The sequence below is a fragment of the Onychomys torridus genome, chromosome 9, assembly GCF_903995425.1.
Source record: "Onychomys torridus chromosome 9, mOncTor1.1, whole genome shotgun sequence".
Taxonomy (NCBI): Eukaryota; Metazoa; Chordata; class Mammalia; order Rodentia; family Cricetidae; genus Onychomys; species Onychomys torridus.
In genome coordinates this window covers 75,416,417-75,439,648 of record NC_050451.1, presented here as the reverse complement: position 1 = coordinate 75,439,648, position 23,232 = coordinate 75,416,417, and the positions used below count along the sequence as shown (strand labels likewise).

General features: G+C 42.6%; 1 protein-coding gene across 4 annotated transcripts in view; it reads right to left on the bottom strand.

Annotated features, from left to right (window-relative positions):
* The window catches only part of Tdrd3 (tudor domain containing 3), a 149,020-nt gene extending 126,459 nt beyond the window's left edge, over positions 1-22,561 (bottom strand). For 2 of the 4 annotated variants that reach the window (XR_004945889.1, XM_036198767.1), the window contains exon 1: positions 22,106-22,561. Coding sequence is in view for 2 of the 4 variants with exons in the window: in XM_036198767.1 (XP_036054660.1) it covers positions 22,106-22,146 (41 nt within the window). In the remaining 2 variants the exon portion in view is untranslated. Of the gene's footprint in view, positions 1-21,519; positions 21,942-22,105 lie in introns of those variants that run through there. The other 2 variants (XM_036198766.1, XM_036198768.1) reach the window with 2 other exon arrangements.
* Between the last annotated feature and the right edge of the window lie 671 nt (positions 22,562-23,232).

Sequence of the window (23,232 nt, the reverse complement as noted above, 5' to 3'; positions counted from 1 at the left end):
AACATGCTTTAACAATGATTTATTAAATATTTTTCTGAAAAGTATGATTTACCTTTCTAGAAGAAATTTTGTGATGCCTTTTCTGGTATTTGTTGTGAAGGGTGCTGTTTGAATACTGAACATTATGTTCAGACATACCCTGTCAACAGTCATCTTGCCCTCACTTCTCCCCTCACATACCCCATTGCTTCCCTTGACGAGCCTACACCGTAGCTTGCATTTCTTCCATGCTACTGAAAAAGAACTTCTGCTGAAGACTTGCTTCCTAGCTGAGGCATGACATCCAGACCCTTTCCTTTTCTCTCTTTGTTGCTACGATATAGTATTTTCATCCTTAAAACACACTGTCTTGAAATTCCCTATTACTTCCTTGAACACTGTAAACACATTATTAATATTATTTATTATGTATATGTGGGAGGAGACAGTATGTGCATGAGAGTGCAGGTGCCTGCTGAAGCCAGAAGAGGGTGTTGAGTCTCTGGAGCTGAAGTTACATACAGTTATGAGATAGTCAAGATAGGTGTTGGGAACCAAACTCAGATCCTCTACAAGAGTAATGTGTGCTCTTAACTGCTGAGCAATCTCTCCACCTCCACTGTAACGTCTTGCTCTCTGTACTTTCCCTGACAATTCATTTGCTATCATTTTATATCATTCTTTTCCAACCCTTCTCTGTATTACTTCCATATTGACACTAAAAATACTACCAGAATTCTATTTTCTTTGCTCTACTTTTCCATGTTTCTTTAACTGATTCAATTGCTTCTCTTATTCTAATTTTTGGGATGCTGGTGACTCTTAAATCTACCTTAGCTTGTGCAGTTATCTCTCAGTGTGCATGAAGGATTAGTTTAAGTACTTTCCTCAGAGCCTAAACCTGATTATGCTCTCCCCTCCTCTTTAAAATGGTATAGCGTTTGCATATGACTTGCACAAATCCCCCTGCTGTGCGCCACCTATAATACTTAATACAATCTAAGTGCTACAGAGTAACTTTACCACATCCTTAGCCAATGGAAAGAAAAAAAGAAAAAGAAAAGCCCAGTTAGTAGCACCCAAGGATATAAATTCATGATTACGGAGGAACAACAACATATGGAACCCTGAAAGTACAATCTCAACCTGGAAATCACAAGATATCTCAAACTCTTGGGGAATTAAAAAAAAAATCAAAATTCAATATCTTAAATTAGAACTAACTGCATTAAGCACATAAGAGCCATTTACTTTAATATATATATATATAAATTGTGTTAAATTTTTAAATGTTTGGCTGGCTAATTCAATAAATATTTGTTGAGTCCTTACTCTATTACAAATACTATATATAGGTCTTAGAATTCAAAGATAAAAATCATATGAGAGTTGACTTCAAATAAACTAGCTCCCCACGAAGACGAGTTTATTTCTTGAGACAGACAGACAAACAACTGCTGCACACTGAGCTGGAGACAGAATGTGGAGAGCTTGAAGGAAGAACACTATTTCCTTTCACAGAGGCATCTCACTTCAGTTCATGTCTAGTCTTTAAGATGACAGGCAGGGATCAGTATCTTAAATGGAGGAAAGTATTCTGTGTTACAAGAAAGAGTGTAGACTGGGAAAGAAAAGTAAGAACAAGTATTCTCATTGGTCAGTAACGGCTTGGTTTTTTTTGTTTTTGCAAATATGTTCTTAAAATTTCCTTAGTAAAAAATAATAAAACCCACTGCTACTTTATAAAAATCTTGACTTAAGAATTTTATTAGGATCATAGTCGTCATTTTCAATTTCTTTTTATTTTGTGTATGCCTATGGTGTATTCATATGTATGCCTTACATGTGCACATATACAGGTACATGTGAACATATATGCTTATGGAGGCCAAAGTCAGAAGTCAGATGCTGAAGTCAGTTGTTTCTCCACCTTATTTTGAGAGACAGGTTTCTTACTGAACCTAGTAGAGTTCACTGATTGGGCTGGACTAATTGGACAGGCTTGCCAATGAGTCTCAGGGCTCCTCCTGCTTCTACGTCCCCAGTACAGCTATGATATGTGCACACTAGCTCCGCTGACCTTTCTATAAGGGCGACAGGAATGTGAATTCCAGTGCTCATGCATAAGCAGAGAGCACGCACCTCACTTACTGGGCTGTGTCTCCACCCACTTCATCCTATTTTAAACCTTCACACTTTAAGATCTCTATTGTGGAGGCTTGGTGAAATCCTACAACGAGCTGAATTTTTTACTGACTTAAAGTGAAGCCACACTAATTTTTAATGTGTCATTTCTTCAGGCATCTAATAAAGCTAATTGTTAAGCAAAAGGCAGGGAGAAATAGGAGCACTAATACTAAAAGAATATGCAGTATCCATTCATTTTATTTTTAAATGTGGGTTGCAGGAAGCAAAAATATGAAAAAAAAATCTCACAGAATTCATTTCCCTTAAGAAAACTTCATTAAATTTATCACAAAAATAAAAAGGTTTTCTTTAACTTATCCTTAACTGAGACTGTATCTCTTAACAAACCATGAAGTAAAAGCCAGAGTGCTATTTGTAAGCACATCGAATCTGACCTTTTTTATGGAAATTAACACTTCAGAGGATCACTAAACCATGATGTTGCTACTGAATCCATCAAGTATTCATGCAAGGTCTGGCCATTTGAGAAAAGAAAAAAAACTTATTTTCTGATATCTCACAATTTTATATGTAAAGCTAATTATAATTTTTATAGAAGATTTATTCTACAACAATATTCATTGAACTGGTCTGTGTCTTAGTCACTGATGTATTGCTGTGAAGAGACACCATGAACACAGCAACTCTTACAAAGGAAAGCATTTAACTGAGGCTGGCTTATTGTTTCAGAGCTTTGGTCCATTATAGTCATAGCAGGAAGCATGGTGGCATTTAGGCAAACATGGTGCTGGAGAGACAGCTGAAACTTCTACATCCAGATTGGAAGGCAGCAGGCAGAGAGACACACTGGGCCTGGTTTGAGCATCTGAAACTCCAAAGCCCACCCCCAGTGACATATTCCTCCAACAAGGCCACACCTACTTCCACAAGGCCACACCTCCTAATCCCTGTCAAGTAGGGCCACTCTCTAATGGCCAAGCATTCAAATATGTAAGTCTATGGGGGCCATTCCTATTCAAACCTCCTTCCACTCCCTGCCCACCACAGGCTTGTAGCTATATCATAATGCAGAGAGTCTTATCACAGTCTCAACAATGTTTAAAAATCCAAAGTCTCTTCTAGGACTCGAGTCACTCTCTCAACACTAATGGCACAGAACACATATTCCATTCCAAAAGGGAGGAAAGGGAGCAATGGGGAAACACTGGACCAAAGCAAGACCAAAAATGAACAGAACGAACTCCAAACTCTGTATCTCCATGTCTGATGTCAAAATGCTCTTCACATCTCCAACTCCTTTCAACTTTGTTCTCTCTCTTGAGCTAGTTCCACTCCCTGTTAGTAGCTTTCCTTGGCAAGTTTCCCAGGATCTGGCATCTCCAACATCGTGGGGTCAACACAGGAATCCAGGCTTTACCTTCACAGCTTCACTCAATGGCCTCTCTGGACCCCCACGCAGGGACACCACTCACACATACATGGCCTCAGGGGAGTTCCTTAGTTGTGGAGGCAGATTCCATACCCCTAACTTCTATCCTTGACTCTAAAGCCAGAACCATGTGGCTGAAGATGCCAAGTTCTGTTACTTGCTGGGGCTGGAACAGGATCCCCTCATTCAAATACAGTTTCACCAGCTTTCTCTTTTCAATTATTTTCTTTACTGCCTAAGGTTGGTGGTCTTGGAACTCCCTCTGTAGACCAGCCTGGCCTTGAACTCAGAAACTCACCTGCCTCGACCTCCCAAGTGCTGGGATGAAGGATGAGTGCTACCACCGCTGGCCCTAAATTTTCTTTTATGAAATGAGGTTTGAATAGGAATTTTCACAAGTTGGTGACTCAGCTGGGTAGGGTCTTACCCTGAGGTCACTACTCCCTTTATTTCATTGAGCATCAGGCTTTTCTTTCATCTGTTTATCCCCCTGAACACAGGACTTAGCTTCATTACACTTCCTGCTGCCCCCTTTCTCCTCAAACTGAACATTTTACATTTTTCCTTGCTTAATTTGCTCCTTTTCATTATATATCTGCATAACCGCACGGCACAGTCAATACTAGGCTGTTCTGAAATGTCCTCTGCCAACACCATTAAACCAATACTCTTTACTTCAGCCTCCAGCAGACTTTTCAAATGAGGGCAAAAAGCAGCCACATTCTTCACCAAAATAATCACAGGAATGATCTCTAGGCCACTCGCTAATATTCTTCTCCTCTGAGCCAGGCCATCATAATCTACATTACTCTCAGCACCACTGTCTCCCCTACTCCTACTGGTATGGCCCTTTTAATCCCCACTTAAAGCCTTCGCCTGCTTTCCAAATCCAAAGTCCCAAAGTCCAAATTCCACCAACAAGCAGAGTCAGGTTTGTCACACCAGTACCCTACTCCTGGTACCAACCTCTGTCTTAGTCAATGGGCTATTGTGAAGAGACACCATGACCACACCAACTCTTATTTTTAAAAAAGCAATTAAATGGGGCTTCCTTACAGTTCAGAAGTTTAGTCTATTGTCATCACGGTGGGAAGTATGGTGTCACGTAGGCAGAAATGGTGCTGGAAAGTAGCCAAGAGTTCTATATGCAGATCAAAAGGCTATAGGCAGAGAGAAACACTGGGCCTGGATTGAGCATTTGAAACCCCAAAGCCCACTTCCTCCAACAAGACCACACCTACTTCAACAAGGCCATATATCCTAATCCCTGTCAAGTAGGGACACTAAATAATGACCAAACATTCAAGTATGTAAGCCTATGGGGGCTATGCAAACCACCATAGTCTGCTTAAGTTAGTAAATTCCAGACCTAGCTTTTCCAATAATAGTATCCATCTACTACTGATTCCACTTATTAAAGGAATAAGTAACTTGTTATCACTGTGTTACAGTCTCAATATATTAAGTGCTTTTAATATAAACATTCTAAAGAAACAATACTGTAACTTCTATAATCAGAAGATACTAAAAATACAAACTGTGTATTGGATCACAATGAATAAATCTCTACAAGCTAAAACTGGTAATCCTAGAGTTTGAGAGACATAGCTTCAAAAAGAAAAGGATGTGACAAGAAAGCTTGCTGTGGATGGTTGATTGATAAATAAAACACTGATTGGCCAGTAGCCAGGCAAGAAGTATAGGCGGGACTAGCAGAGAGAATTGGGAGAACAGGAAGGCAGAGTGGAGGAGATGCTGTTAGCCGTCATGATGAGGAGCAGAATGTAAAATACTGTACTGGTAAGCCACGAGCCACATGGCAAAGTGTAGATTAATAGAAATGGGTTAATTTAACATGGAAGAACTAGATAACAAGAAGCCTGCCACAGCCATACAGTTTGTAAGCAATACAAGTCTCTGTGTGTTTACTCGGTTGGGTCTGAGCAGCTGCAGGACTGGCAGGTGAGAGAGATTTGTCCTGACCGTGGGCCAGGCAGGACTGAAGAAAACTTCAGCAACAAAAGCTTGTCCATAACCCTACTACAAAACGTCATCAACATCTGTAAGGTCAAAAACATTAATTTTCCTTAGGGTCAATTTCTAATAAGCATTCTGATATCAAGTAAGGTAAACTTAAATATGATGGACTACCAAATATGTTTCACTATTTAAGAATAAAACACCTATATTTTATGCAGGATTGATCATGGAAGTTCTCTGTGGTGTTGTTTTTATTTGTTTATTGTTTTGTTTTGTTTGTTCCTGGATGACCTATGTCATGTAGACCAGGCTGGTCTAGAACTGACAGTGATCTGCTTATATCTGCCTCCATGTCCTGCATGTGAGTATTAAAGTTCTGGGCTACAGTGCCTAACTAAGTACATTTTAACTTTTTTTTCCAAGCCCACACACATACTTTTTCTTGTATTTAAAATTTCTAATTCAATGGTTACACAGATGGCCCTACTTAAACTAAATTGAACACAAAACAAACCAAAAGTCATCAGTCTAGAAAAGGAATGGACAGGGAGGGGAGGGCACTGAAAGAAATAGGAACAAGATGTGGGGAAAGAATAATTAGAATGCATTATATACATGTAAGAAATTGCATTTATTTCAGCATGACAAAATTACCTGTTTTAGACTTTCTAAAGCATCTGAAGTTGTCCATTTGATAGAAATCTAAACGAAAGCAATGCAAGATTCATGCCTGCCCAGCATAACGAGAAAGTTCTATTAAAGTCAGTAGACCATGTCCAAAGGCACTGGCAATCTGCATCTGACGAAAGTCCCACTACAAGGCCGTGCACTTTCCAAACCAATAGCTAGGGTTTTCTGACCTGCAACACATCTCTCCTCTCAGTCATCGTAGGGAAGGAGAAGAACAACGGTCAGGACCATTTCTGCCATACTATGTCTGACAAATAATGGAATAAGTAGCATGCACGACTTGCTTCAACTTCTGTATCTTTTTCACAACGGAGCAACACTGCTGTGCCACTAAATACTTACAAACTACGCACAGCAGAGATCAGTACAAACTTTTTCTGTACAGGGCCACAGAGTACAAACTACAGACTTTATAAGCCATCTGATTTTTGTCACAACTACTTAACTCTTCCTCTGTAGCATAAAATGAGACACAGACCATGGATACATTAATACTTATGGATGTGTCTAAATAAAACATTATTCACAAAAACAGGCAGCAAGTTAGATTTGGCCCATGGGCTATTTTCCAGTTCCTCATTTCAGGTAAAATTATATCATATCCTTTTCCTCAAAAGACAGTTTTTCTCATTCAAGAAGTTTTCTTTAAAAAAATTTAAAATTATTCCATAAACTTTCATGCTACATAAATGGTTCCACATATTTCATTTGAGGACAGAATCCCACTACTCAGAAGAAACCCATGTTTACAATTGTTTTTTAAAAACATACTTAATAATGCCATATTTCAAGGAGAATATGAAATTACCTTTCTTCAACTTCTGAGATTTACTAAATTTATATAGTAAGGGACTAAATACTCACAAATTCCTATCAAACTTCTATTTGCAATATACAAGTAAAATAATATATTAAATATTCTGTCTTCTTGAGCCATTTCATCTTTCAGAGATTACCAAACTCTTCTTAAAGATAAGAGATTCAAAATCCCTAAGCCAATACCCTCAACAAAGAATATTCCAAAACAAAGAGTATCAGCCTTTTCCAAAAATAACACATGCATAGAAATCCATTTTATGTGCAAGTCACCTGAAATTATTTAACTAGAGACAAGCCTGACTAGAGAAAATTAAATATCTACTGCATGCTCAGGAAATGCCAAGTAGTATTCTAAACAAGCTCTGGATTAACTCCTAATCTTCCTAAGTATACCTTGTGAGGGTTACCACTGTTGACACCATTGTATGCAAACATAGAAAGTGGGAAGTAAAGAAACATGTCCAAGGTTATAGCTAATTACAAGTAGAACTAGGATTTACCTACTCCAGCTCAGGAGATAAGCCCATGCTCTTAACCACAAACCACACAGCTCAAGAAGTAAATGTAGCTGCTCGCCATCGAGGACCCTATAGGCAACACATGCAGTGCAGACCCAGGCAGGCTACTTGCACCCCCCTCCAGCAAGTCCCCCACAGTTAGCTTGTCCCAAGTCTGCTAAGGACAGCTCCCTCCTCTCAGCCCATCTCGGCCCTTTGGACTCACAGGATCCCTGCCCCACTTGATACCAGGGACTTCGTAGCCAACCAACATGGATTTCAAAGGTGGAGAGACAGAATGTAATGGTACAAAAGGTTAAAATGGTACAGAAAAGGTTTAATGGGGAGAGGATAGAAGGGTAGAATGACTATGGAGAAGGATAACACTAAAGACATTTTGAAAAAATTGTAAAGAAACTTTCTACTGTACAACCTTCCTAAAATATAGACATATACTTATATAAAAAGTTTAAATGGAGGCACCTTATAACAGGGCAACAATGCCCCTATTAGATACTATGGGATAACAAAAAGCTCAGTGTCAATGATGGCTTACCTTCTTTGGAGTTGTTGGCCATATATCCCCAAACATTGCAGGCTATTGTCAATCCTCTTGGTTACCCTCCAGAACTTGACAGTAAGACCCTATTACTCAAGTCACAGAACATGTAGAATTCAAACTGGCACTGGCCCGGAAGCTTCATCCCTCCTGGCTATCTTTCATAAAGCTGAAAGGTGTCATACATGCTATCAGGGGATAAAAAGAATCACCAATTGTGGTAGTTTGAATGTAACTGGTCCTCATAATCTTATAGTGAGTGGTATTAGGAGGTGTGGCTTTGTAGGTATGGCCTTGTTGGAGGAAGTGTATCACTGTGGGAGTGGATTTTGAGATCTCATATATGCCCAAGCCACATCCAGTACCACAGTCCACTTCCTGTTGCCTCCAAGATCTAAGACACTCCACTACTTCTCCAGCACTATGTCTGCCTACACACCTCCATGTCTCACCGTGAGTGATAATGGACTGAACCTCCGAAGTGTAAGCAAGCCACTCCAATTAAATGTTTTCCTTAATAAGAGTTACTGTGGTCATGGTGTCTCTTCACAGCAACAGAAACCCTAACTAACACACCAATCTTAGCCAACTGTGAACCTGCTAGCTACAACAAAGAGGGGCCTAGGAAGACATGCCCACTGATACAAATGTCATAGTAATAACCAAACATTTTCTGCTTGGGTCTAAGGCCCAATCCAAAAGTTAAAACCCAGACCCTGCACTGTCATCAGGATCAAGAACCTGTGCTTAGACAGGACAGAGACTCTAGGGTGGAACCCAGTACTATTTATTACTCTGCTAAAGGGACATAGTATTAAACCAACTCTTAATGACTTGTCATGCACATAGAGTAATGCTCTTCTCAACTCCCATTAAAGAAGCTTCTATTTCCAGTAGACTACAATTAACACAGGGACCTACAACTGTAACACGAAATCTAAATTGGTCTTCTAATAAAAACCCGGAGCCAGATATTGGGGTAAATGCTGAAAGATCAGAGAGACAAAGGAACAAGCCACGTCTCACCTCACCAACTCCATGAATCTTCTCACTGAATGTCTCTGAGTCCTCAGCCAAGAGCCGCCAGCCAACACGGCTTCAGCCAAAAGGCTTCTAGCTGAAAGGGGCTCTAGTTCCTGTCTCCCTGTGCCTGCTATACCTTTCCCCACCCAGCCATCACTTTCTTCCTAGTGCTGGGGTTAAAGGTGTGTGCCACCGCTGCCTGGCTCTGTTTCTCTCCTAGACTGAATCAATCCCTTGTAATCCATGGCTTTGATTAGGATTAAAGGTGTGTGCCACCACTGCCTCTATGTTTAATCTAGTGGCTTATTCTGCTCTCTGATCTTCAGGTAAACTTTATTAGGGTACACAATATATCACCACACACAACAATCAAGGTGCAGAGAGTAAGAGACTGTAGATTGTTGAGCCCTAAACAGGACATCTGTATCACAACTCCTTCTCCCAAAACTCAGAGATTGTGACAGTGAAGCAGGCAGAAAGACTGTAAACGTCATAGGCGGTGAAAACTATGGGGACCTAGTGTTGACTGGCTATAGCAGGGGCAGTTGTACATATGACTTCACAGACAATGAGACAGTATGCACAAGACCAGACAAAATCAGACCAGACAGAGTTGCCATGAGCTAAGCGGCATGTCAGATTCCCATCACAAAACACAGAGGCATCTCCAAACTGCACAGAATGCTGCATGGTGGATTTAGCTTTTGCTAGTAGGGGGATAGGGGGAAGGTTTCTGGGCTACATGATGCTTGATGGAGGCATAGACCCACTGCTTCCCAGAGTCGGGGATGAGCATGACTCCCAGAGTTGGCAGAAAACAGACCTCCACCATGTTGGGAAGCTGAGGTAGGCAGAGTCAGCAGCCAAGGCTGCCAAGTTTGTCCTAGCCACACAGCTTAAAATCTCTCCTGGTCAAAGAAAGATTATAGATTCACAGTAAGACAAATTCAGATGGACTAAAACTCTAAAAGGTTTACATTGTATGTAAAAAGGTACAAAGGTTTGAGAGAGAGAAGAGAAAGAATATAGATAGTCATAAAAATAAAAGTCTTAAAAAATAAAATAATATATAAAAATATAATAAGCCACATAAAGATGGAAATTACACAGAGAGTCTGGATTGTATTGTCTTTGGGATTTTTTAACTGGAGAGAGACATTTGATTGTAAAAGCTGCTGAGTTAAACTAATATATATATTTTAAAGTTATCTTGACTTCAAAATTTGGGTCTAAGGATATATTGCTCTGGAAAGGAGGCTCTGCTTTTGTTTCTACAGGAAGAAAGAAGCTGTGGGTTTGTTCCAGGTTAAGATGGATCAGATATATTTCTATTAAGAGGTAAAGCCTCAAACATTTCAAAGACCTACAAAATATGGCACTTAAAATGTTTTAAAAACTTATAGACTTTTCTGGACATTGAAACATGTCTGCTCCTGGCAGTACCAATTCACTTAGAAAAAAATGATGGGCATCGAAGAAACTAATTTTGGAGTGTGCTTTCTTTGTGGCAAGTTATCACTGGGCAAAACAGTGCCCTTGCCTCTACTGCTTGACAGGATGCTGTATTAACTGGGCATACAGGACCCATAGGAAGGTGACCACTGAACTTTGCAGGGCGAGATGGTCCCTCAGGTTTCTGCTTCGCAGAAGAAATCGCCAGACTTTCAACAGGACATGGGGAAAAGCGACTGAAGAATTTTGCCAGAATGGGTGGAACAGTCCTTAAAATTTCCTGCTTCACTGAAAGCTATGCCAAACAGAGACTGTAGGCTTGTAGGCTGAAGGTAGATGCCCCATTACAGAGAACTTTGGATGACTGTCTAGGCATCCAGATGTCTCTGTCATTTCTAGAATTATGGAAGTTGCTTGCAATGCACTTCTTTATTCACGTAATATTATATCCTTCTGGGGTCTTTGATGGAGTTGATAGCTACAATTATAGTTTTCTTTAGTCGTGATAAAAGATAAATTAGTTATAAAACTTCAGACTCACAAAAATAGATGATAGAATTTTTTTAATGTTGTCAAATACAAATAGACTAAATATTGTAACTGTAATTCTTGCTTGATAACTGTTTTGTTATATATAATTTTACTATGTTAAAGTTAAAACCTTCCTTTTTCATTAGACAGAAAAGGGAAAGTGCTGTAGGATGTCTTTCTGTATGCTGTGAATACGTGTGGCCCCCACTGGATAATAAAGCTGCTTTGGCCTACAGCAAGGAAGCTTACAGATAGGTGGGAAACCCAAACAGAGATAGAGAATAAGGGCAGAGTTGGGGAAGACTCAAGCCAACCGGTAATGCCATAGCCACGTGGCAACATACAGATTTATAGAAATGGGTTAATTTAAGATGAAAAAGCTGGCTAGCAAAAAGCTGATACCATAGGCCATACAGTTTGTAATTAATGTAAGCCTCTCTGTCATTATCTTATAAGCGGCTGCTGGACCGACGGTGGGAGAGATTTGTCCCGACTGAGGGGCTGGGCAGGATACAGGGAAACTTCCCTCTACAAAGCCTGTTCTTTTCTAATGAGAGATAGAAAAAGAGTGGATATGGACGGGGATCCAGATGGGAGGGGAGGCGGGTATGAACTGGGAGGAATAAAGAAAAACCATAATCAGGATCTATTATATGAGAAAATAATCTATTTTAAATAAAAGATATCTTAGATATATAGGAACATGTAGCTAAATGTATTTTCCATAGACTTTGGTTAAAGCATCACCAATAACTAAAAATGATTCAATTTATACATGAAAACTGTTTCAGTAAGGTAAATATGTAAAAGAACCATCAATCATTCAATCCAATCTTACCTTCCATGAAAATATGCTGAAGCAGGACTAATTCAAAGGTAAAAGGTAGCCAATACAAAGCCAGTGAGCTTCATAATACTAGATTTGAGCTAATATGAATCCATAACTAAAAGTATAAGAAGTTATAAAATACTAAAGACATCTCCTAAGCCTATTTGTTGTATCATATTAGGTATCTACAATGAGGCTAGCAGTTCTTATACATAATTATTCATTTATTTGTCAGTTTTGAAATATTCTTATATAGCAGGGCTAGCTTCAAACTTGCTATGTAGCTGAGGCTAGCCTTCAACTCCTAATTCTCCTGCCTCTACCTCCAAATGCTGAGATTACATACATATACCACCACTAACATTCAAAATCCTCTTTTATAAGCAAATAGACTATCTCTTATGTATTACTATAAAATGTGATATGAAGTAGGAAGGCTTTGCAAGCTGTAGAGCCATTTATAAGCATAAGATTATCACTTCAATTTTTATAACATCAAATAAATTAATCAAAAAGTATAAAAGACCCACACACACACGCAAAGTAGAGTGCTGTGGGATATTGTTCTATATGCTGTGAATAAGTGTTGCTCTGATTGGTTGATAAATAAAACGCTGATTGACCAGTAGCCAGGCAGGAAGTATAGGCAGGGTAAGCAGATGAGAAGAATTCTGGGAAAAAGAAGGCTGAGTCAGGAGTCACCAGCCAGACACAGAGAAAGCAAGATGATAAGGCAGAACTGAGAAAAAGTACCAAGCCACATGGCTAAACATAATTAAGAATTATAGGTTAATTTAAGTGTAAGTTTAAGAGCTAGTCAGTTATAAGTCTGAGCTAATAGCCGAGCAGTTATAATTAATATAAGCCTCCATGTGTTTACTTGGGGGACGTGAATCTCACAACAACCAGGCAGCTGGCCAGGACACAGAAAAACTTCTAACTACAGTGGAGCTTTGACTATTCCTACCAATTTACTCAATTTTACTATAATTCTAAGAGTATCACTGAATCAAAACCTCAGTGTTTCCAGGTAGAACAGAACTGATTCAAGTGTGCCGCACAGATCAGGTCAGTGCCAACCCACAAACTCTCTTACTGCTGGGTGATGGCACACATACAGAAACTGGTGAGCACAAAACTTTAGTACAACCTAACATTGCCTCTCAGTTTTACAATTTCCAAGATACTGATCCATGACACTGAAAATATTTTACGTTGCCAGATAGCTTGAGAATCGCTGAGCTGGGCCACAGTTCTCAGAATCCTCCAAGTGGACATGAGATTAACAGTCTCCTAAACAAAGGATGTGACACATCATCTTCACATCAAAAAACAGCCTCTGTGGCTCTCCTCTGTCCTTCCCTTTCCTGAGAACACTTCCCTGAAACTGAGATGTGGCAGCTACTCGGCTTTGCCCATGCAGACAATTACAATATTCTGGAGTGGTATTCCTTGACTTCAGTGTGCCAAAGAGTCACCAAAGGAATGCTTTAAACTGCAGAAGACAACCGAGCAGGTCTCTGGAGACAGAGTCTACAGCACTGACAGGCTGCCACATGTATCAGACGCCACTACAGTGTGGATCACAAGTGGAGCCAACGAGGTGAGCAAAATGCAAATGAGAACTGTCCCAGGACACTGGGCAGTTTAAAGACAGAGAGGAAAATGGCTGGAATTCAGACTCCTATACTTAGGCCTCTACTGAGCCCCAACCCTAAACATAACTAAAGTAGGCCACGTTTTTTAAATATTAGAAGTGTATGTTCAGTTTTGCATATTCATAATATCAGTGCAAATATTTATTTCACAAATGTATTCAAGTATAAATTTATTCATGTAAGGATAAACAAAACTCAAAGCTCTACTGACCTTTTAAGATAGCCAGGCTTCAGTGTGTGGACTGTGATTTGTGTCATGGCCATTTACATATTAAGAACATCTCATCATTCCACACTTGTTAACATGTATTTGACATTGTACTCTCCTCCATCATGGCAAATAACTTAACTCTCAACTTCTGAAGAAGATACATGTGCTTATAAAAAGATGTCTTTCTTTAAATCATCTCTGCAAAAATCTTCACAACTTTTAAACAATTTAGTGAGTACAATTCTGGTAATTGGGGCAGTAAAAAAACAGCTAAAAATTTATCAACAAAGTTAAAAGTTCTCTGGGCAATGGTGGCCCACACCTTTAATCCCAGCACTTGGGAAGAGGAAGTAGACTGGATCTCTGGGTTCAGAGCCAGCCTGCTCTACAGGGAGAGTTCCAGGACAGCCAAGGCTACACAGAGAAACCCTGTCTTGAAAAACAGAAAGAATAGAAAAGTCAAATGTTTTAGGTGGTTACTCTGCAACAACACATGTAGACATGGACAGAGTAATGACTGCTAAAATTTTACTGTCCCCTTACAGCCATAATAATGTGTTTAACATTTGTATTTAAAAACCTTTAATATGAATCAATTTTGGATTACCAAAGAAGTAGTATGTACGTCTAAAGACTTCTGATGAATTTGTAATTATCTGAACAAAGATAAAAATGGTTAAAATTAAAAAAAAAAAAAAAAACAGAAAAGGTCAACAGAAAAATTACCAACAACCAAAACAAGGGAAAAACTATATCCTCATCTTGCTCAACTTAAATATGTTGCAACTAAAGATGTTTCAGACATCCTGCTTACTAACCCTACCTTATCCCGACCCAAGTAAAACTCAGAAAAAGTAGTCAAATCCTGCAGAAATACAATGCTGCAGAAATCTCATTTGCTAGACTTTAAACATGCTTTTCCCCTTCAAAACTCATGTTGGAGCTTAATCTCCACTCTGGAGTATTAGAGGGTGGAAATTTATGTGGAGTTTAAGAAAAGGGTCTGTGGAAAGGGACTGGAGCAGATAGGGATCCACAATACCAGGAGCATTCTAAGAAGAAAGCACCCTGAACACATACACAGTGCACCCTGCTATTGATATGCAAGCCTCCACCAGCTCAGGACCACCGTCAGCAGGAAAGCCGTCCTCTGAGGCGGTCACAGTCTCACTATTATGAGTCTTGGCAACTAAGCAGACACTGAGAAGCCTACTACACATGCTTCACGTCCTAACCAGCAACAAATGAAGGTGCCTTCACCTGACTTATCTCCTAGCTGGTTTTCTTAGCATCTTCAATTAGTATAGCTCTTTCATGGCAGAGTCTTCTGAAAATCTGCAGGTGACATTTTTTAACTTGAATTTTATATCTAAATCATATATGAGGGGTTGGGGCAAATTTTTAAAGAACCTTTAAGTATCTGTTTCTGTCTTAAAACTGCTGTCTCTAATGTTAGTAAGTCAATAAAATAATTGTGTAAGTCACACAGAAGTGTTCTTCACCTGCCTACACACTATAGACCTTAAGAATGTTTTTGACTGACAGGGCTTAAATCATCAAACTGCCAATATTCTTTTGTCAGAATGAGAAAACATAAGCCGGAGCAAGCTGATGTGCTGTTTTTATGATTTCTGAACTGTTACTATGCAGTTTTTAGTTGATTTAGCAAATGCTGCTGTGTGAAAGAAGAAACTTATTTTCAACCTGCTGAGCCAGCAAATTTCTTTATAGACCTTCTTCATGTTTGCGGCAGTCAAGCCCACAGGCAGCTGAAACTAGATTTATGATTAGTCACCAGAAAAGAGCTGAAAGGTGCACCTCGGAACTGCAACAGTCTGTCAGAACTGCAGGTCACACCAGCCATCAACAAAAGCAGAAAGAGACAATGTAACATATTTTAAGACAGAAAGTTAACAAAGGCATACTAACTTTCACCATTTTAACTCTGCAAATACTATAAACTAGAGAAAGTTCACCAATGTTCACTAAAGTAGGAACTATCTAAAAATAGAAGGGGTTTCCAAGCTAAGTATAATGGCACATGTCTTTAATCCCAGCATTTGGGAGATGGGAGGCAGAGGCAGGCAAGATGTCTATGAGTTCAAAGCCAGCCTCATTTCCATAGCAAGTACTAGGCTAGCAGCCAGAGCTATATAGTGAGACCCTGTCTAAAAACAATAATAGTAATAAAGAAAGAAAGGAGTTTCCAATAAGCCTCCCTGAAAAAAAAAAATTAAAGTGATTGGTTTCATATGGTGTTTTTCAGCATCTAAAGATGTTGACTCTGATCCTTCCTAAAAGAGTACAATAAGAATATTTTTATTGGGGCTGGACAGATGCCTCATCAGTTAAGAACATTGGCTGCTCTTCCAGAGGTCCTGAGTTCAATTCCCAGCAACCACATGGTGGCTCACAATCATCTATAATGGGATCTGATGCCGTCTCCTACCATGCAGGCATACATGCAAATAGAGCACTCATATACATAAAATACATAAATAAATCTTTAAAAAGAAAATATTTTATCAAAGTGAAAATGAAAATGATTTCATAAGCCAGGTATGGTATCACACACCATTAATCCCAGGCGGAGGCAGATGAAGCTCTGGGAATTCAAGGCCAGCCTGTTGGTCTACATAGTGAGTTCCAATAGAGCCATAGCTACACAGTGAGACTGTCTCCAAAAAAAAGGAAAGGAAAAGGAAATGCACTTCACAATTTCAGAAAGACAAAAACAGAATGCACTTAATATATAACCTCATAAAAGTGGTGCACATCTGTAACTGGCTATAATACCAACACTAGAAAGGCGGAAGCAAAATGTCCAGCTCAAGGTCAGTTTGGACTACACAGTGAGGCCATGTGTCAAAGAAAACGGAGAAAACAGAGGAAAGGAAGAGGTACAATACTGTAGGTGGAGCTAGCTACCTGTAACAGTAGTTATGGAATAATACGGATGACTAAAAATACCTAGTATCCTTTTCATAAACTCCCTATGCAGCCACTAGCACTAACTAGAGTTCTACTGATGCTGCTGCCGAAGGCTCTATCTGCCTGCTGAAAACGGGTTTTCCACTGGAGAGCACTTACTCCCCAGCAGTCTCCTGGGGAATAGCATGCCTCTGAGGAAACTGAATCAACCCAACAAGAAAGGCATGGAGGGTGGGCTGAAGAACGCCAATCACACACGCTTTATTGTGATAACCATTAAGAAGCTCCTAGTTGGTGGGATAGGAGAGGAAGAGTGAGGAATTTTAAACCCCAGCAATATGTATGAAAGTTGCCCCCCTTCTTTACCTCAAGGCAAGATATATGGGAAGAGGAGGACTCCCCTGCAACCCATTTTACTATGGCCTAGGGTTGCTCTCTAGCAGCACAGCTGGTTACAGTCCACAGGCGGCAGTTTCTTAATTGTTGAAAGGTGACACACAAGTGTACTTGGGACAGGAGCCCCAGTGAAACAACCCAAAGCAAAGGGGAGATTCAAGGGGGCAAGGACAGGAGACCTTCGCAGCATCATCCTCGCTCCTTCACTCTATCAAAGCAAAAACAACGGTGATAAACACCATTGATAAATCAATACACAGACACCTGGAGTACTCGGGGCTTAAACCACCCTGTTCTGGGATTCCAAAATATGTTTTCTTAATAAAAAGAAAACACACTTTATTTTCTTCTTTTGTTTTGTTTCACATAAGGTGTCTCCCTATAGCCCAGGCTAGCCTGGAATTTACAGTAATCCTCCAGCTTCATCCAAGGACTACAACCGTGAGTCACCATACCCAGCCTGTCATTCCGAATACTACTTTATAGATCTTCAACTCTAAACTGCTAAAGAAAACAAAATACACAATATAGTGCTTTGTTTTTTCATAAATCCTTAAGACTTATGAGTGATCCAATTAAAATGATGACTTCTTTGATTATGATGTATCACTCCTAAGATTAAACTTCTTTCCCAAACAAAAAACAGCAAACCATTTTTAAATGTAGGGGTTAAGTCTGTGTTTGTTGGCTTGGGTTTTTCTGAGATTCTCTCAGTATGAAGCCCTGGCTAGGATTACAAGCACACACCACCAAGGCTAGCTTCCAATGTGCTATTTTTAATCATTTAAATGAGAAGTGGTCGCCACAAGTCACTGCAAGTAAGTACTGAATTTTATTCTGAATATTTGAGTTCTATTCTTGGTTCTGCTACTTAGAACTGAGCAAACTATGACTCGCTAAGATTTGCTTTTTCCTCACCCTCACGCTGGAGATAAATTATACAACACTAATTCGATAGGCAATATGGTCTCACAAACATATATTCAATGATTACATTCTCCTGACAAAGGAGGAGAAAGAGGGGAAGGAGGGAGGGGACAGGAACAAAATGGCTCAGATAAGAGGTCTTGCTCTGGATCCCCACCACTCACATAAAAACCCAGGTGTGGCCACAGAAACCTGTTAACCCGCAGTGAAACAAGTTGACTACGGAGCTTTCTGCTCTGCAGTCTGTCCAAAGCCGAGGGGCAAGCACCAGATTCTGCGGAAAAACTATCTCGAAGGAATGCAGCAGAGAATGATGGAGCAGGACACCCAGCCTCCTCTTCTGGCTTCAAAATGTGCACCCACAAACATACATGTATGCATGCACCACAGGCACATTCACCTCACATGAAAAAATATTTAAAAAAAATAAAAAGATTCAAAGACATAAAGTGGATGAGTACTGTAAGTAGAAATAAAACTAGATGCAGTTAATATTGTTCCCTATACAAATAGAAAGCCAAATTCCTCTTATGGAGCTATTTTATACACAGAAATAAGCATTACAAAGGACCAAGGTGCAATTTAAGATATTTAAGCAAACTACTTTACTGCAGAAATCCCTACAACATTTGACCATGAGGTCCATGAAACCTAATTCTTGGTGCTACAAGCAGGAGGTGTGGAGTGGGTGGGAGTATAATACGGCTTAGTTTATATTTTAAAGCCCTGAGCTTGGAGCCGGGCGGTTGTGGCGCACACCTGTAATCCCAGCCTCAGGAGGCAGAGGCAGGCAGATCTCTGTGAGTTCGAGGCCAGCCTGGTCTACCAAGCGAGATCCAGGAAAGGGGCAAAGCTACACAGAGAAACCCTGTCTCAAAAACAAAAAACAAAAAACAAAAAAAGCCCTGAGTTTGATTGGGATAATAGTGAGCACCTGAGACTTAAAAGAAAACTCAAACACAACCCTATAAATTTCAATACCTCGGTCTTCTGATCCCCTCAGATCACACTATCAGCATAAGCCATTCACTACTGTTGCCCTAACCTGCTACTTTATACACAACTCACAGAACAGATTAACAACACGGCAGAGGTTTCAGCATTTCACTGTGGGATCTACAACTACTTGAGCACACAAGTCTAAAAATGTCTTGTCACCCGTCAACAACCCCAGAGCATAGGGAAATCTGGATGTCAGCAACCTAAGGAGGTGTTCAGAGCTATTGGTTCTCTAAACCTTTCCTCTTAGCGCTCTTGGCCCTTCAAACCTTCAGATCCTGATTGTAACACATAAGTCCTAGTAAAGCCTAGTTCAAGCCACTTCACTGGGGAACACCCAAGCCTTCCCTGGCACCAGCTTCAGACTGGCGAACGCTGGTCGGGAACTCCAGCAAACTCCCGGAAACCCCCAGCAGCCTTAGAGATCTAAGAATTTTACTAATCACTGCCTTGTCTACCTGGGCTCCTTAGGAGAAACTGCCTTACAGAAGAACAACAGGCTGGTGGAAAAGGAAACAGGCCAAGCTAACTTGTAATACACAGTGGCAAATGCTAAACTCTAACACTGCTGGGGATCTGTAACAACCAAAGGGCCTGACTGAGCAATTCTGACTGACAGGACCATTCCAAGGTCAACTCTTTCCGACTTAATAAGACCCAACAATGGAGTATATATCTGGGTTACATACTACAGAAAAAGATATAGTTCTCTGCCCTTAAGAAGCTTTAAGAGTCCAAAGAAGGCAAATTTTTTAATTATCTGGGCTCCCAATGAAGTAACAAACCTTCCTAGGTGTAGGTTATTTCGTAATGAATTAAAAAGGCCAAATTTGTAAATAAAGGGGTTATCACTAATTTGTAGGAGGAGGGCTCAGAGTAATGAAGAATGGGGTAAACTCAAACAGATGCAAAGTCTGGTGTGATCCAAACCTGTAACTCCACTGTGGGAGCTTACAAAGACTCCAACTTGTGGCTTGACTCAAGGTCAGAGTCAGAGTTGATGTTGCTCTCCAAGGCTGCATAATTGCGTGCAAAGGCATGGTTACCAGGTGTCTTATACTTCAAGGCCTAATCACAAGGTGCTTTGCCGTGGGCCGTGGTTACCAGGTGTTTTGAAGGGTCTACACGTGGTTGTACACTGTGCTTTGATCTTGAAAGGGGGGAGGTCTTCTGCCTCTCCCCTTGCTAGGGTATAAAAAGCCCATTAGAAATCAACTTAAGGCAACTGGGTACTGACCAAAGGCCCTTCGGAAGCTATTCTGTGTCTCGATCTTTTTTCTTCATTTACTTCTATATTTGCTATCTAGCATTTCTCAATTCCTCACTCCCCGTTTCAAGGGACCCTTCAATAGGTCAGGGCTGAACCCCAACACTGAACCCCCGCATCCCATAATAAGTTCAAGGCCAGCCTGGGCTCCATGAACTAAAATCAAGACTGATCTAAGATTATTATTAGTCTTGTAAAAATCAAGAAAATTAAAGGAAATATTCCAGTAAAAGAATTAAAAAGGGGGTTGGGGATTTAGCTCAGTGGTGGAGCGCTTGCCTAGCAAGCACTAGGCCCTGGGTTCAGTCCTCAGCTCTGGGGAAAAAAACAAAAACAAAAACAAAAACAAAACAAAACAAAAAAACCCTAAGGTAAAATTTTTAACTTACAATTTGTTGTACCAGTGATGGGAACCAGTGTGAAAAGGTCTGTATTTTATCACATAAATAAATAACAAATACACAGAACCGGACCAGACTCCTTAGGTCAACATTTATTTCAACCACTTTCTAGCGTGTCATGAGAGAAAGTGACTTAGCCATTCTTTGCCCTCATCTTCCCACCTGTGAAGTAGGGTAGACAAAAGTAACAAAGCCTGTCCGGGCAGTGGCAAAATCATCACAGCTCGGGTGTGATTACATCGCCCTGGTGATCAAAACTTTAGCTGAGTGTTAAATTCCCACCTTTTAGGCACTGGTCCCCTCCTCCTCGGTTCTAATCCTCAAACACCTTCTACTTCGGGAACCAATGAGATCTAATGTCCTTTCTTCAAAACAATAAGCACTTTCCTAACAGGGCATCTACAAAGCCTGCCTTCCCCAGCTGTCAGAGCCCACTTCTCAAGGAAACCAACCCCTCCTTCAATCCTAAAGTACTCTGCCTGCTCTTTAGAGTTTACCTGCGCTGCAAGAGTTTCCTTAATGCTCCTTTCTCACTAAAGCGTAGTTTCTGAGAGCTGGGGCAACTATTCGGTTTCATCCTCATTCCCTACCCTCCCAACCTAGAGGGGTGCCAGGCTGGGAAAGGCGACGCAGAATTAAAAAGTGGCTGTCAACAACTGGAATGGCTCCAATTTCAGAAACTGCTTCATTTCGAATAATTTTTTTCAAGGCTTCCCGATCCCCAAAAGCCCACAGAAAAACAATCAGACCAACGCCATCCCTTTGAGAAAAGTTCCACGGGGCACACACACACACCCGCGCCCCGCGCCGAGTCACCCCGCAGTCCTTCTCGGCTTCGCAAGTTGAGCGTGCAAGCACGGGCAGCGGCGCTCCGGCCGGCGGCGCGGTAGTTTGAAATGCGGGCAGCGGGGCCAGCTCCGGCCACCGCGCGGGGCCGGGCTCCGTGCTCCCGCCAACTTCCCGCAGGCCGCCGCCTCCCGCGTCCGCCGCAGCGACACCCTCCGGGGCCGGCGGGGGACAGTGCGCCGTGCTCGGCCCCGCGGGGTCCTCTCCGGCGGCGCGGCTCGGGCCTGGCCGCCGCCCGCTCCCCGGCCCCGAGGCCTCGCTCCCTCCCCGCGGACCGCCACTCGGCTCCGGGTCGCAGGCCGCCGCCGCCGCCCCAAGGGGAGCGGGGGACTCGGCTGAGCTCCGCGTGGCGCCGGCCGGGGGCGGAGCCGGCCCCGAGGGCCCCCGAGAGGACGGGGAGCGGACGGGGGGGCGAGCGAGCGAGCGGTGGCGTCCGCCTTCCCCGTCGCGCCCCCGGGCGCCCCTCTCCCGACCCTTCCCCGGAGCCCCGACCCGAGCCCACGGCCGAGCGGCCGGCGCGACTCGGCACTTACCAACCCGCCTGGGACAACGCGGCGCCGGGCACCTCGGCCATGGTTAGCTGCTCAGGCCCGGGGAGGACGGGGGTCTGAACTGAGGGTGGGGGACAGGCCTCCTACTGGAGAGCCAGAAAAAGAAAAAGAAGAAGGGAGAGAGAGGGAAAGAAGAAGAAAGAAAAGAAAAAGAAAAAGAAAAAGAAAAAAAAAAAACTCCTCCGGTCGCCTGTGCTACTGGGCATGCTCAGTGCGACGGGCGCTTCCGCGTGCGGGTTCCGCTCGCCGCGTTTTACGAGCGGCCGCAGGGGCCGGCCCGGGTTGGGAGCGGCGGCGAGCCGCCAAACGCGTCCTGGGCCTGCGGGAGGATCGGACGCTGTCGGGGGACGGGGGGAGGACTGCGCTGGTCCCGTGTGCCCCTCCTTGTCGTGCTGCTTTGGTCACTTAGGGAGTTGCACGCTCCAGGGAGCCGCGCTTCCCCCAGGGGCCCGCCTCACTGGGCGGGACACGGAGCCCGCGGCCCCGGGCGGCGCCTCGGCGGTGTGTGTGTGGGGGGGGGGGGGGGAATGATGCTAACACGGTCACGTTTGGGGCGGTGCAGCCCAGCCCATCCTGCACCAGAGCTGATGGTTGTTGTGATCGGGGCCGGCTCCCATTCACCCGGCCTCGCGGTCGACCGGGACTCAGAAGGCTGCAGCTGGCGCCTCTTCCGAGTGCCGGCAGACGGATGGCGGAGCGGGACACCCCCAACCCTGCACTTAGCGGAGTTAGCTTTTGCAGTGGGGAGAGAGAGGACTGCTTGGCCTGTCACCCTCCTGCTGGGCGTGGCCTTGCCCCCAGCGTGGCCCAGCGACCTTGGCACCAGCACCTAACCGAGCTGGTACCGCCCTACCCGGTGCCCTTTACGGCACTCGGGAGGACCCGGGAAGCGCAGCCGGCTCCGGAGTGGGCATGCGCGGTGACGTCGCCGAGCTGCGCCAAGACGCTCCGAACCTAATTGGTCAGTCGGGAGTCACGCAGGCCAATCAGAGAGGAGGAGTCGGGATGCTGCGCGGACGTCTAAAGGCTCCCGAAAAGTTTGCTCCGTGGTTTGTGGGTCCTTCGCCTCCGCCGCCAGGGCGGAGGAAAGGGAAAAGTTACAGAAAGGT